The sequence below is a fragment of the Clarias gariepinus genome, chromosome 1 (genome assembly GCF_024256425.1).
Source record: "Clarias gariepinus isolate MV-2021 ecotype Netherlands chromosome 1, CGAR_prim_01v2, whole genome shotgun sequence".
In the NCBI taxonomy this organism is placed as follows: domain Eukaryota; kingdom Metazoa; phylum Chordata; class Actinopteri; order Siluriformes; family Clariidae; genus Clarias; species Clarias gariepinus.
Genome location: NC_071100.1, coordinates 10,627,936 through 10,644,050, shown reverse-complemented (window position 1 = coordinate 10,644,050; position 16,115 = coordinate 10,627,936). Strand labels below are relative to the sequence as shown.

Here is a 16,115-nt window from a genome sequence, read left to right as displayed (position 1 = left end):
CTAGGTGGTGACACAGATGAAGGGGAGTGTTTGAGTCTCTGGCAGGCTAATCCACTCCTTACTGTCAGACAGCATCGCTCCGGTTCTCTCCACATCACCACAGTCTTCCACTCCGGTCCCGTTACCTGGAGCCCAGTTTTGGTAGCAGATGGTCTCTCCTGTCACCCAGTACCAGAAGCCCAGAGCGCAGGTGTGACGCAGACCAACCCATATGAGTGATGCATTAGTGGAGACATTTTGAGTGACTAATTCCACCCTGTTCTGCATTTCCTGTGACTGAACAGAAACCAGGTCGCCATGATTCTGTCTGCAGAACCTCAGGGCGTCTCGCCACGTCTTCTCCTGTTCAATCACGATCAGTGGAGTTCGCTCTGCAAAATTAACAATTATAATAAATGACTAAATAAATGATATACATTAGTTTGTGAATAAATAAAAAGTATGAGATTTAAAAAAAAAATAATAAAAGATTTAAACAATTAGTCATAATAACAGAGTATAAAAATGTATTTTAAAAAGATGTATAAAAACTGATGGCTAATTTATATCTCTGTTCCACCAGCTCCAACAACAAGCTGTTAAAGAGAAATAATTAATCCTGTGAAGTAAATCTATTACTAATGTTCTGTTACATTACTCACTTTTATAGCAGACAAATTTGTCAGTCCAGTTGCAGCCTGCATCATTCCATTTATTACTGTCTTTCTGGATTTGTACACAGTTATCAGTCCCAGCGTTGTTTGGCTCTCCATGATCCCAGTTGAAGTATGAGACACAAGACTGATCTGACCAGACCCAGGACCTATTGTTTCTGGAGCACTAAAAAATGTATTAATTAATAAATAAATTAATGATTAATACCTGTGTGTGTGTGTCTGTGTGTGTGTGTGTGTGTGTGTTTGTGTGATAGCTGTAAGGTATAACATGGCTATATGTAAGGTAGAGTTGTTTAATAAGGCAGAAAACCAAAACAGAAACAGCTATTTGTAACCGTAAAACATGTTTAATAAGCTGATCAGCTAAGTGTATTGTCTTACAGATATGCACCTGCTATTGCTTTTATGTAATTCAGTGTATTTAAATTAATAATTATTGTGAAGTTATTTAAAAGGACACAGAAGAGAAATATCCTCAGTGCTACAATATCTGCAGTCTGATAATTAAAATACTTACATTGCTATGAGTCTGCCTCATTCCTATCCAGAAATTATCACTACTCCCTTTAATCATGGCTTTTACAGTATTCATCTCTTCATCACTCTCGATGGTTGCCAGATCAGTGTAATTCGCTCTGCAGTACGCCTGAGCATCGGTCCAGTTCAGCTTTGTGTTCACCACATAAAACTGACGATATTCCCCCACAGTGAGAGTCCACAGTCCTACTGGGATAGACATTGGTCTTGAGCTGAATAGTGTGATAATGAAATAGAAGATCTTTATGAATTCTAAGAAACTGACCTGAGAGAAGCAGGATGAAGTGCAATGCTGAACCCATAACTGAGAAAAAAAAAATTAAATCCAGACAATAAATATTACTACAATGTCTATAACAAGAGTTAACTTTATGCACAGTCTGTGTGTGTTTTAGATGTAATTATTGTTAGTTTAGTTAATGCTAAAGTTTGACAGCAGACACTAGATTTACCAAATGCTTTTAAATAATGTCATGATTTCACACAAACTGTTTAAAAACAGGCGTTTAATGGCTTCATGATTCTCTTCTAAAAGTCTGACAGAACAAACGATCAGTAAGAAGAATAATGTTGGATTTCTTTAGTTCATATTAAATTCTTAATGTTTGACTTTTTTAAACTGCTAGATGAAAAACAAATAGTGCTTATGGACAGACTGGTGATAGCGATGTTCTTTAATTTGCTGTGTTTTTTTTAATTATTATTATATATATTAAAATATTTTATTCCACCCTTACATAGGAGAATAAGAGCCACCATGAAAACATATTTGAGTTCTGACTTTTGTATAAAAATATATTTAAAAAATTTGCAAGTTACCTGTCTGATCTCAATTATGTGGTTGCAAAAAAATAGTCATGTGTAAAGGTTATGCAAACGAGTTTGCTGCAGTCAATAAAATGTACCAATGTTCCATAACAGGCTGTTTTTAACTATGACTATAATGGGTTTAAAAATAAACATAAAGCATTGAGTTATACAAACCAAGGTACAGTTGAAACCAGATATTTACATACACTTAAAAAAAACATTAAATCAGAGTAAACGTTTTCTGTTTTAGATCATGTCAGAATCGAGCGAGGGAGAATTTTTATGTATTGTTTTTAATTTATAAAAGTTTTTCCTTCCTTACCTCTTAGTGAGGGTGAAGATTCTCTGTTGTCTCTGTCTGTATCTGGAGACCTCTGTGTCTTGTTTTCTCTGGAACTCGAGCTCTACATTTATACATTACTTCCTTGTTTCCTGTGCTGCCTTCCATAAAGTTTTATAACAACATGCAAATGAACTAAAACACACTATACCTATTATGTATGTGAACAACTTGCTCATGGTTGTTACCTGGCCCCGGACCAGAGTGCTCTTACCACTAGAAGAAGAAGAATATTCAATTATTTGTCACATGTACTTTATAGCACAGTGAAATGTCTTCTTCGCATATACCAATTTTCCCCTTCCTGATCTTTTTATTGCATATTTGTCATACTTAAATGATTCAGATCATCATACACATTTTAATATTACACGAAGATAACCCAAGTAAATGCAAAATGCAGTTTTCAAATAATTATTTCATTTATTCAGGAAAAAGAGCAGTCTAAACCTACCTGGCCCTTTGTGAAAAGAAAAATAATTTCCCTATTTCCCTATTATTATGTCCACACAACACCTCTTAAAATAGAGTTTTGGAAAATCTTCACTTTGGAAGGAGTTTTCTAAAAGCTCAGTTTTCAACGACCAAAACTGCGTTTGTATGTGGACGAAAGGTGAAAACCGCAAAGAAAAATCTCCATTTTTAAATGTACCCGACTTCGTGTGGACATGTCTTAATAAGTCTACAGGTGTTTTGAGGTTCTAAAGAAGTTCTGACATATCCTGACATTTGTATTTTTCAGTTATTTATAAACATATAAATAGCTAAAATCTGATTGCACTGTATTCAGCACAAACTGGACTACACTACTATGTGAGCAGCTAAAGTGTTTGTGTTAAATAACATTATAGATAGCAGTGTCATAAGCTCACCAAAAACTGAACCAAGTAGCAACCATAAGCTAAAGCTCTCCAAAACGAGGTGAAATACAATAGCATGTTTACACCACCGCTGATACTGACTCTAATCTACAGAGGGCATTAGCTTAGCCACCGGAAGCGAACATGATCGTGCTAAGCTACATAAGTCGGTATTGTTAGTATGATTAGCAATGTTATCTACATGCTTCCATAAACTATGTAACATAAAACATTGAAAGACATTGTTATATATAGACTGGCCAAAGCTAGCCAAAACAAGGAAAAATCAAATATGAGTTTTATATATTCCGAATAATGATTATAATGAACTTCTTGTCAGGGACTAACCCGAGGAGATCAGAAGACATAGCTTTAGCGGTTAGCCCAGTGTAAAGTGAATGGTAAACCCAAACGCGGAGTGACATGAATAGGCAGGATAATCACGCTGTTTAGTCTAAGGACTCTCACAATTGGGGAGTAAGGGAAAGACACAATCTAACCTGCGTCCTATAAACACACACTCAATATGAAAGCAAAACCACAAAGTGAGTACTCACGAATTGGTGAACACATCCGAGGCTACATCGGCGAACTCAATGACTGAGCGTTGTGCTGTGGTTTGTTTACTCCTCTTATACTTCCTGGTTCGCAACCCCATTACTTCCGGGTCCTAGTGCTGGTCGCGGATTGAGTGTGCATGACACTTCTTCTCCATTCTCTGTCATAATTTCAGTATTGTTCTGAGGAAAAGATTAACTTCTCCCATTGTCTCCCACAGCATTTCAATTACAATTTTATTTATATAGTGCTTTTAACAATTGTCATTATATTAAAGAAGCTTCACAAAAATGAAAAGAACATGTATGGAAGTGTGTATGTGTGAGAAAATAAGTCTAGATAATAAGATTGTCCCTGATGAGCAGTCCAAGGGTGAAGGCGACAGTTGCAAGGAAAAACTCCCTGAGATGTCAATATGAAGAAGCCTTGTGAGGAACCAGATTTAACAGGGAACCCATCCTTATTTGGGTGGTAACGGATAGAAATTATGTAATGTGTGTTATGCAGCTGAAAGTTCAATATAACAGAAGTTCTTTAAATTAACACGAAGTCAAATCAATTTAATTAAATTTTATTTGTATAGCGCTTTTAACAAGTGTCATTGTCGCAAAGCAGCTTTACTCAATTAAAAGAATTATTTAAGTCTGTATGGAATGTGAGTGTGCAAAAATTAAAATGAGCAGATTGACCCTGGTGAGCAAGCCGAGGGCAAGGAAAAACTCCCTGAAATGGAAATGGGAAGAAACCTTGCAAAGGACCCAGACTCAACAGGGAACCCATCCTCATTTGGGTGAAACAGAAAGCAGGAATTGATCTGCATTTACACTGTGTTAGGTGCCAGCCAGTTCAGCTATAACAGTTAATGTTAATTAATGTTAATATGGAGTCCACGTAGTTATACGTCTACATTGAGACTCAGGTAGACTTGTAGGAATTTTCTGTCTTAAACTATCAAGCAACTGCAGTCAAGTCAAGTCCTCAAAGAAACAGCTGACAACACCAGTCGAGGCCAGAACCATCTTTATGGTAGAGTAAAACCATATCCAGAGAGGGGGAGAGAGGAAAGAGAGAGAGGGGGAGAGAGAACAGAAGAGTGCAAGCAGAACTTTAGTGTAGAGTGCAAGCAGAAACTCCGGCAGGACTAACTTTAACAGCATAACTAAAAGGGAGAGCCAGAAGGAAACAGACATGATAGCTCTATCAAGCAACCAATCACCTCACCGTCAACAAACCTGAGTGATCAACGAGAGTAGGGAAATCAGCATCTAAACATACCAGTTTACCATAATACTCTACGTCCATGAGTCCCCCAGATCTGCCCCTTTACCCAAGACAAATCTATTTATAAAAATGCTTGATTAAATAAATAGGTTTTGGCCTGGACTTAAACACTGAGACTGTGTCTAAGTCTATTATGCAGTATTGGAAGACTACTGCATAATTTTGGGGCTTTGTAAGAAAAAGCTCTGCCCCCAGCTGTAGTTTCGGAAGATCCCAGGTTCAAATCCCACAACCACCAAGTTGCCACTGTTGGGCCCTTGAGCAAGGCCCTTAACCCCTTAAATGCTCAGATGTATAATGAGATAAAAAAAATGCAAGTCGCTCTGGATAAGAGTGTCTGCTAAATGTGTATATATTATTTTGTGAACACAAAATGTTTCAGGCTTTTCATCATGTTTTTTGCTGTTTGTGTCCAGCATTAAATAATTTTTTCATCCATTATTTGACCACGGCTGGAAATAAGAGCTGGAACGTGATTGTGACTTTATGCTGTTCACACTCCTGACTCACGACTGTGTAGCAACACACAGTTCGAACCACATTATTATGTTTGCTGATGACACGACCGTGGTGGGTCTCATTAGCAAGAACAACGAGTCAGCGTACAGAGGGGAAGTGCAGAGGCTAACGGACTGGTGTAAAGACAACAACCTGTCTCTAAATGTTGACAAGACAAAGGAGATGGTTGTTGACTTTAGGAGGACACGAGGCGACCATTCTCCGCTGAGCATCAACGGCTCCTCTGGTGGACCAAATTCCTGTGTGTCCACCTAGAGAAGGACCTCAGCTGGTCCCTCAACACCAGCTCCCTACACAAGAAAGCCCAACAGCGTCTCTTCTGTCTGAGAAGATTGAGGAAGGCCCAGCTTCCACCACCGATCCTGACCACCTTCTATAGAGGAACTATCGAGAGCATCCTGAGCGGCTGCATCACTGTCTGGTTTGGAAATTGTGCCATATCGGACCGCAAAACCCTACAGCGGATAGTGAGGACAGCGGAGAAGATCATCAAGGTCTCTCTCCCCTCTATTGAAGACATCTACACCACACGCTGCATCCGCAAAGCCACCAGCATTGTGGCTGATCGGACACACCCCTCTCACACACACTTCACACTCCTGCCATCTGGAAAAAGGTACCAAAGCATTCGGGCACACACATCCAGACTGTGCAACAGTTTTTTTCCCACAAGCCATCCGTCTCCTCAACAAAAAGGGACTGGACTGATAAACACAAACACACACACAAACATTATCACACAGCTTAACTGAACTACCTCAAAATATTGGGACTGGACTAACTAATCAACACAAGTGCAGACACACTGACCTACACCACCAAATTATCGTACACACCAACCTGTAAATGCTTTACTGTTTATCTCTTTTGCACAATGATCATTACTGGACTAATTTTCGCACTAATTCCTCAATTCTTGCTGCTGTTGATGTTTATGTTTACCCACTACCTCAACACCATATTTTATGTTCTGTTTATGTTGTGGTTGCGCACTGTCACTTAGTTTTTTCTCTTGTTTGCACATTTGCACGTGCACTTTATGTTGTCTGTAAAATAGTTATACTTAGCTAGTTAGTTTTTGTTAATTTATGTTGTAATTTATGTTATGTATCTCTGTCCTGTCTCTGCTAGCCAGTTAAGGCCTCTTGGTAAGCTAGTTTAGTGTCTATGGTAATTTATGTTGTAAATTTATGTTGCATGTAGCACCTTGGTCCTGGAGGAACGTTGTTTCGTTTCACTGTGTACTAACTGTATATGGTTGTAATGACAAAAAAGCCTACTTGAACTTGACTGTAATAAAGCTGTTCGTCGCCGTGCGGAAACCTGCGGCTCGTACTTTTACTTTACAAAAGACAGCAATCAAAAAAAGCTGATTTTGTATTTTTTTGATCAAAAAGCTGATAAACGTGTGGGATTTATCGATAAAATTGCAGACATTCTGGGCCAGAAATGCACCCAAGACAAATACAGATGTTACTCATGCGGTATTCTCTTTTTACCGCCACGCCTCATGGTGGCAGCATTTGGGTTTGTGCGTTTGCTGGCTTCTACTGCTGAGTGGCGCTATATAACTACAGACTGACGCCTCGGGCATCAGTTCATTCTCTCAAGGATTAATGAGCCGCGCTCCTTTAGAGCTGCACGAAGTAGTAGATAAAATCAAGTGAAACATTGTAGTTAAACGATTCATAATCACAGTATTAAAATTACAGTACAAATGTAGAATTTAAATTAAATTAAATCTTATTAGGATTAAATTTAAGCAAAGTAAACATTAACACAGTGAGCCTTTAGATTTTATGATGTGTAATTAGAAAAGCTACGCATGTATGTTTTTTGTCATCTTATATTTTTTGTTCTTTAAATTTGTAGTAGATTAACTGAAATAAACGAAAATCTGCGTCAGCAGATGTTGATGTGTTTTTGCATTATTATAAGAATTAAATGCAGTAGGCTGTTATAATCATCATAATGTTCTTTAATAAATAATGAAAACATTTTAACAAATTACATTTTTACATTCGAGCACCCCTGGTGCACTGCGCCACCACCAGCAAAAACCTTATAAAATACAAGTGAAACATTAAACAAATGTATCATCACAGTGCTAAAATTACAGTACAAATTGAGAACTTAAATATAGGGGTTTCTTAGTTCCATCGAATTTAAGCAAAGTAAATGTTAACACAGTGAGCATTTATATTTTATCATGTGGAACACTCGCGTAGCCAGAAAACTCTGGCTGTGTGTATCAGAAAACTTGGGTGAGTCACAGGTGTTGTCAGATTAATGGGCAAAAACTATATAATAAACCTATATAAGCTACATAACCTTTATAAGACTTTACTTTTATTTAAGTGCACGCACAATGACGACAAAACGTTATGATGTTGTAAAATAATGAAAGCAAACAGGGATACAGCGCTATTCTGTCTCGGTTTCTGTGAACTGAGCGCGTCAGAAAATAAACCAAAACTCTGTGTATACTCACCTCACAGATGTGAAAAATATACTGTATACTTATAGGCAGCAAAATGTCTGCTTTTATATAAACTAATGGAGAAAAAATCAGCTTATGTAATTCGTAGAAAAAGTGGATTACTACAGCGCATCCACTCACAGCCGAAACGAAAAGACTTTAACTTATCAATGAACTATTAAAATGGTCAGTCAGTTTCCTTGCTGTTTTCCCCGATGCATTTATAATCATTAGTCTAGTTCTGCTGGTGCGGTGTTTCTTATCCACACCCCCGTTAAAATGGCGTATTCAGAGAAAGGCTCGCCCGTGAGAGGTTGTGCACATACTACACAGCTAAAACGTATTTGTATACTATGACTGAGATAGGGTGGCTCACGTCGGCGTGCATTTCGCACAGCGCCGCAAAGATAGCGCTTATTTAACACGTATAAATTTGTGTTGGTTATATTTCTGGGAAAGAGAAATCTCTTATACATCTTTCATATCGGCGCGCGCGTTCATCTGACTCTATGTGAGCAGCTTTCACTAACCACTAAAACTGCAACAATCACTAACCATTAAAATGTTTAGAATTTAAACACGAATATATAAATTATATTTTGTTTATACATAGTATTTTTATTATATATTTTTTTTTATTTTATATATATATATATATATATATATACTGTATATAACAACGACTCAGGAAATCATATCTGTCTGTATACACGACAATCACATTAGCACATATTTGATTTATATCTGATTTATTTCCACATATGAAGGAGGCCTGAAACCGATCTTGAAAAATCGAAATGCATGAGTTTTTTTCCTGTTTACACTGACATAGAACATATGCGATATGTGTCACATATGAGCAAAAAATCGGAATTGGGTCACATTTACCTGACAGTGTAAATGTAGCCTTAGAGGAGCGAGTCAGGAAACGTTTTCCTCCACGAGAGTAAAGAAGAGTAGAGGAGAGAGCAGACAAGTAAGAGAGATAACAGTTAGGTATGGTCACTGTCACACAATGTTTAAAGTGTGCACAGTAAATGCATAATTTCCAACACTTGCAATTTAAGCTGTTGAATTACAACATAGTAACTATAAGTAATATAGTAAAGATTCCATTAGATTACAATTAACTTTATTGTCATTACACATGTACAAGTACCAGGCAACGAAATGCAGTTTAGGTCTAACCAAAGTGCAATTAGCAGAAAGTGCAGGATAGAGGTATAAGTTCTAAGTACACTTAAAAGGGATATGTGCAGGGAGAAGCTATGGGTAATTATTAAAAAAGGATATTATGTGAGCATAATATACAGGTCTTGGACAGCAGCCTGTCTTGCATGCTCTCTGCTTTTTAAGTTACTTTCCTCTTTCTTTGTTTTTCTTTTCATATATTTATTGTTTTTTACTTAGATAAGTTTCAGTTTATAATTTTTGCACTGTTAAGTCATTTTTTATCTGTTTGGACATGCAATTCTTCTGCATCTGATGACAGCAACGCCACGCTGCCCCTTTGTTTACAGCTGGGACCAGCTGCTGGGACTCCGACAGCACAGCCACACTGGCATTCAGCATGATCTTAACCACACAAATCTCACCACTGTTCTACCCACGTTCAAGAAATATGTGGACTGCAAAACAAGAGACAATAAAACATTGGACCTGCTCTATGCCAATGCTACGGAGCGTACACCTCCATCCCTCTCCCTCCCCTGGGCAGGGCTGATCACAACCTAGTCCACCTCCAGCCCTTTTACAAACCTGTTGCAGATGACATCAGAAGGGAACTGTGCAGACTCAATTTCAGTAAAGCTGCTGGCCCTGATGGTGTCGGTCTCAGGGCCCTCAAGTGCTGTGCTGCCCAGCTGTCTGGAGTTCTACATCAGATCTTTAATATGGGTCTGAAACTGCAGAGGGTCCCGTCACTATGGAAGACATCCTGCCTGGTTCCTGTCCCAAAAAAAAAATCAACCCGTCGACCAGTGACTACAGGCCAGTGGCTCTGACTTCACACATCATGAAGATGCTGAAGAGCCTCATCCTGAAACACCTGCGTCTGTTGGTTGAGCCTTGGCTGGATCCCCTACAGTTTGCATATCGACCACGTATTGGTGTGGAGGACGCCATCATCTACCTGCTGGACCAGGCTTATTCTCATTTAGACATTGTTGGGAACATGGTGAGGATCATGTTTTTCGACTTTTCTAGTGCTTATAACATGATCAGACCATCACTGCTGAAGAATAAGCTCACAGAAATGCAGGTGGACGACTCACTGGTAGCTTGGATTACGGACTATTTAACAAACACAGCATGTCCGGCTGAAGAGCTGCTGCTCTGATAACATCCTGAGCAGTATGGGTGCGCCACAGGGGACCGTCCTATCACCCTTTCTCTTCACCCTCTACACATCTGATTTCAGGTACAAGTCTCAGTCATGTCACCTGCAGAAATTCTATGATAGTTCTGCCATTGTGGGCTGTATCAGGGATGGACAGGAGGAGGAATACAGGAGTGTGGTGGACAGCTTTGTTGAGTGGTGTGAGCTAAACCATTTACAGCTTAACATCACAAAGACAAAAGAAATTGGTTGTGGACTTTAGGAGGCAGGATCCTCCTCCCACCCCTGTCATCATTAGAGGGGCTGATGTGGAGGTAGTTGAGGACTACAGGTACCTGGGGGTACACATTGACTGTAAACTGGACTGGTCTAACAACGCCAATGCTGTTTTCAAGAAAGGGCAGAGTCGGCTTTTCCTACTGAGGCGGCTCAGGTCGTTCAACATATGTAGGAAAATGCTGACCATGTTCTATCACTCCGTGGTAGAGTGTTACATCCCTGATGTAAAAGTCTAGGGTAAGGGACGTAACAGTGAAAAGTAAAAATAAAATTGGTTGGGGTGAGTGCGTACCCGTCCCCTGCCTCACACAACAGACACAGTATATTTCAAATGATCTGGTCTTTTTATTGACAAAGGGTATGATTTAACAAAGTAGAAAAATGGAAGCAGAAATAGACTTCAGGAGGGGGAAAGGCCAAAACAACAAACAAAAGGACCCTCTTACTAGTTAGGGAGTAAAAACTGTCTAAACTAACAACATAAAAGAAAATTAACAACAGAAATGTACACTAACTCCCTAACTATACCAAAAACAGGAGAAAAGAGTTTCGCAGAAATAAAATGGCACCCACCTCCTTACAGCTTCCAATACACACAAACTTAAACAACAGATCAAAAAGGGCTACAATAAGCCGTAACTTGTAGTTTTTGGACAAGACCAAAGTCTGTGACCCAACAAACAGCAACACAAGGCAGGCAAGGGGAACAGCACTCTGGAAGGCAAGCTTCAATGTGGCTGGCATGCCGAGCAACCTTTGTTTGCAACCTTAGCCCAGTAACGAGCAGCAGGTGAGAGCGATCACCTCCCTCTCTTCCACACCTGGTTGAGCAGCAGGTAGAGCAGACACACAAAAAGAGAGAGAGAAGAGCACACCACAGCACATAGCATCCAACATTATACAAAATAACCACGGAACTTAACACCCCCACCCATAAGTTTTCAAGCATCAACCAATGTCTTGAAAATAAAGAAACTATGCAAACCATATACTCACTTTTCTTTCACTCTACAGCACAATATACTCTCGAAAGGGCATCAGCTACAGTATTTTCAGAACCCTTACAATACTGAATATTCAAGTTGTACTCTTGAATAATGAGGGACCACCTCATCAGACGCTGATTTGAGTTTCGCATCCTATGCAGAAAAGCAAGTGGGTTATGATCTGTATAGACAGTGACGACATGATTACTACCACCACCAAGGTAAACCTCGAAATGTTGTAACGCCAACACCAGGGCTAAGGTCTCCTTCTCAATCGTACTGTAATTTTGCTGAGCGTTGGTGAACTTCTTAGAAAAGTAGCATACAGGATGTTCTACACCATCGGCATCTTCCTGCAGCAGCACAGCTCCAGCACCTGAGGAACTGGCATCTACCTGCAGTCTGAATGGGAGAGTAAAACAAGGAGCAGAAAGGACAGGAGCACTACTTAAGAGATCCTTGGCAGCATTGAAGGCAAAATTACACTCAGGAGACCATACAAACTTCCGGGCCGTACTGAGCAAGTCAGTCAAAGGGGTGACTACTAAAGCAAAATTTCTACAAAAGCTCCTATAATACCCCACCATTCCAAGGAAACGTCTCAATTCCCTTTTATTACGGGGTATAGGAAACTCCAAGATAGCTTCTACCTTGGCCTCTACAGGCTTTACTTGACCTACCTTTTTACCTAAATAGGTAACCACTGCTTTGGCAAACTCACACTTCTTCAGATTAAGAGTTAGTGAAGCGTTGGCCAGCTGCCTAAAAACTTGATCGAGGCTACTTAGATGCTCTTTCCAAGTGTGCGAAAAAACACTACATCATCCAAGTAGGCTTCACAGTTAGGGATACCCGACAACACTTGTTGCATCAACCTTTGGAATGTCGCGGGAGCATTGCGCATCCCGAAGGCCATTACAGAGTATTGCAGCAGGTTATTAGGGGTCACAAAGGCAGAAATCTCAGAAGCACGGGCGGTTAATGGCACTTGCCAATACCCTTTTAGAAGGTCAAGTTTTGTGATGAAATGGGCACAACCAATTTTGTCCACACAGTCCTCCATTCTGGGTAAAGGAAAGGAGTCTGGCTTTGTCACACTATTTATTTTGCGGTAGTCTGTGCAAAAACGGTAAATAGAGTCTTGTTTAGGTACTAACAAACAAGGGGAGCTCCAAGGGCTCTGGCTTGGTGTGGCAAGACCATGCTTTAGAAGATATTCAACTTCTCTTCTCATTAGCTCTTGTTTTTGAGGATTGACACGGTATGGGTGTTGTTTTATCGGGGGACAATTACCTACATCTATGTCATGAACAATCATAGAGGTTCTTCCAGGGACATCAGAAAAGAGCATGTGATACTTATTTAACAGTTGAACAACAGATTCCTTCTGATCTTGAGGTAAGTACACAAGGTAGTTATTAAGTTGACTTAACACCGCTGAATTCTGAAGGTGTTCAGGAGTCAGTTTACCCACAACTGGATCATCTTCAAAGGAGCATAGAGCAGCAGGCACCACCACAGCAGGCTTAGCTGGCTCAGCATCCTTGTTTGAAGGAACTTCTGTTACATCTTTACTCACATAAGATTTCAACATGTTAATGTGACAAACTCTGCTTTTTCTTCTGCGGTCTGGAGTAGAAATGACATAATCCGTCTCACTTAACTTTTTCTCAACACTGTAGGGGCCAGCAAATCTAGCATAGATAGATCCAGCGCAGAGGATGGAACGGGGAGTAAAGCAAGCACACGATCACCAGCCTGAAAACTGCGTTTAACAGACCTTCTATCAAATCTGGACTTCATTTTAGACTGAGTACACACTAGATGAGCTTTAGCAAAGTCACATACACTATGTAGTCATTCACGGAAGTTACTGACATAATCAAGCACGTTAGTGGCAAGTGGGGTTTTTGACATCAGCTGTTCTTGAAAAAGTTTTAGGGGCCCCCGAACTGTGTGACCAAACACAAGTTCGGATGGACTAAACCCTAACGATTCTTGGATAGTTTCTCTGGCAGCAAACAGTAGCAAAGGTAGACCTTCCACCCAGTCTTTTCCCGTACTCACACAGTACGTACGGAGCATGGACTTCAGAGTCTGGTGGAATCGTTCTAGCGCCCCCTGTGATTCTGGATGGTAGGCACTAGACATCTGATGAGAAACTCCCAATTCTTTCAGAACCTGAGCAAACAGCTTTGAGGTGAAGTTAGAGCCTTGGTCAGTTTGAATGACCCTTGGTAGGCCAAATGTTGAGCAGAACTTGATGACTTCTTTAACGATGATGTTAGCTCTCAGGGAACGCAGTGGAACAGCTTCTGGAAATCGTGTGGCCGCACACATTAATGTTAGGATATACTGATGACCAGATTTTGACTTGGGCAAGGGTCCAACACAATCCAAAATCAAGCGTTCGAAAGGCTCATTCATCACTGTTATCGGACGAAGAGGAGCAGAGGGAACAGTCTGGTTGGGCTTACCTGAGACTTGACAATCATGGCAAGCTCGGCAGTTACTCACTACAATGTTCCTCAGTCCAGGCCAGAAGAAGTACTTTAAGATGCGCTTGTACGTCTTAGTGATTCCAAGGTGACCAGACAAGGGATGCTCATGCGCCAATTTCAGGACCTGGGAACGGTAAGCAGAAGGTAAGACAAGTTGATGTACAGCCAACACATCCCCATTGACTGGTGGTTGCCATCGTCGCATTAGTACACCATCATCCCAATAGTATGTAACAGGACCACCCGGAGCTTTTTCCAAACTGACAGCAGCATCTAGACAGGATGACAGAGAAGAATCAACTTTCTGAGCTGCAGCAAGGTCCTCTTTTCCAACTTTTAAAAAGGTTGCAGCTGGATCAGGGTTATCCTTTTCAAGAGAAGAAGAGATTTCAGGTTTAATGAGGAGAGTGCACTCTGAAATGTCTGACACAGGGTTAATAAATGAATCTGTGAGGTCCACAACATCATCCCACTTCCGGGACTGTGCTCGAGTAACAGCACAGGCGGGGAAAACAGCAGGGAAATGAGCAGCAACATTTGGCTGTCCTGTCACCATAGGCTTATCCACCACAATAGGACAAGGGAACACTTTACCTCCAGCCAAGTCATTTCCCAGAACCCAGTTCGGTCTTTACTCCTATCCGAGCCGGACCTGTGACCAAGTCTGATTTCAAGTAGACTGTATGCAAAGGTACTTTCACGCAGCCTAGTTCAATTCCTCGAACCAGTACGTCTGCACCAGAGTACGTTTCAGGTGAGAAAGGCAAAACTCCAGCTAAAATAAAGGATTGTGCAGCCCCTGTATCTCGCAGGATAGACACAGGTTGGCCAGGCGAGTCAACTGAAAGAGACACAGAGCCAGTTAACAGGAAGGGTTGGTAACCAGAATTCTATAGCAGGGGGAATGAATGGTCAGACATAGAACTAGCTTGAGCAAAAGCTACACTCTTGGACTTTTCAGCAGCCGTCTTCTGTTTCCACGCCTTGCAGTCAGATATCAGGTGACCTGGATCTAAGCAGTAAAAACAGACACGCTTACGGCTTGTGCGATCCAGCATAGGCTTCCCTTTCTCAGACTTCTCAAAGGAAAGAACAGGCAACGTTACTTTTTCTGTCTGGTCATTTACAAAATTCCGACGTCTAAACTGACGTGAAAAAGAAAATACTGACCTGTGTGTGAGTGTAAACTCATCTGCTTATACTACAGCTTCAGAAAGTGAGTTTATCTTTTGCTCATTCAGGTGAAGTACAATATTCTCAGGAATACAGTTTTTGAACTCTTCAAGCAAAATGAGTTCCTGTAGTTGTTCAAAACTGGTTACTTTATTGGCCAAGCACCATCTCTCAAACAGGGTTCTCTTTTCTCGTGCAAACTCAACAAAGGTTTGTTTGACTGTTTTCACTAAACCTCGAAAACGCTGGCGGTATGCTTCAGGCACAAGTTCATATGCACGTAGTACAGCTGCTTTTACAACATCATAATCTAGGGACTGTTCTATTGGTAGTGAAGCACATACCTCCTGAGCCTTACCCACAAAGTTACATTGAAGCAGTAAACCCCACATATCCTTGGGCCAACCAAGTTTTTCAGCAATTCGTTCAAAGGCTATGAAGTAAGCATCCACGTCAGCTTCTCGAAAGGGAGGTACTAATTTATTATATTTTGCCACGTCAAAGTTAACCCGAGAATCATTTGGAGTGCCAAAATTAACAGTGCTACTCTGTACCGGAACAGCAGTCAATGGTGAGGAAGGCCTAGAATGTGGAGCTGGCACAGGCTTACGGCGTAAAGCTTCTGCATCAAGCTCTAAAGTTCTTAGCTTGATATCTCGCTAAACCTGTGCTTCAATAGCACGGAGCTGAACAACTTGAGTTTCATGCTCCTGTTGCTTAATAGCTAGCTCAAGTTCTTTTAGTCTGATTGCTAATAAAGAATCTATACTCGGATTAATACCAAGGGGAACAGCTGCA

The 16,115-nt window shown here is 40.5% G+C and overlaps 1 protein-coding gene across 1 annotated transcript; it reads right to left on the bottom strand.

Annotated features, from left to right (window-relative positions):
• On the bottom strand, nt 1-1,194 carry LOC128520091 (low affinity immunoglobulin epsilon Fc receptor-like). The gene is made up of 3 exons (XM_053494124.1): nt 1,174-1,194; nt 642-819; nt 1-371 (listed from the first exon to the last, which is right to left on the bottom strand). Exons 1-3 carry the CDS (start codon nt 1,192-1,194, stop codon nt 1-3), a joined length of 570 nt encoding a protein of 189 aa, XP_053350099.1.
• Between the last annotated feature and the right edge of the window lie 14,921 nt (nt 1,195-16,115).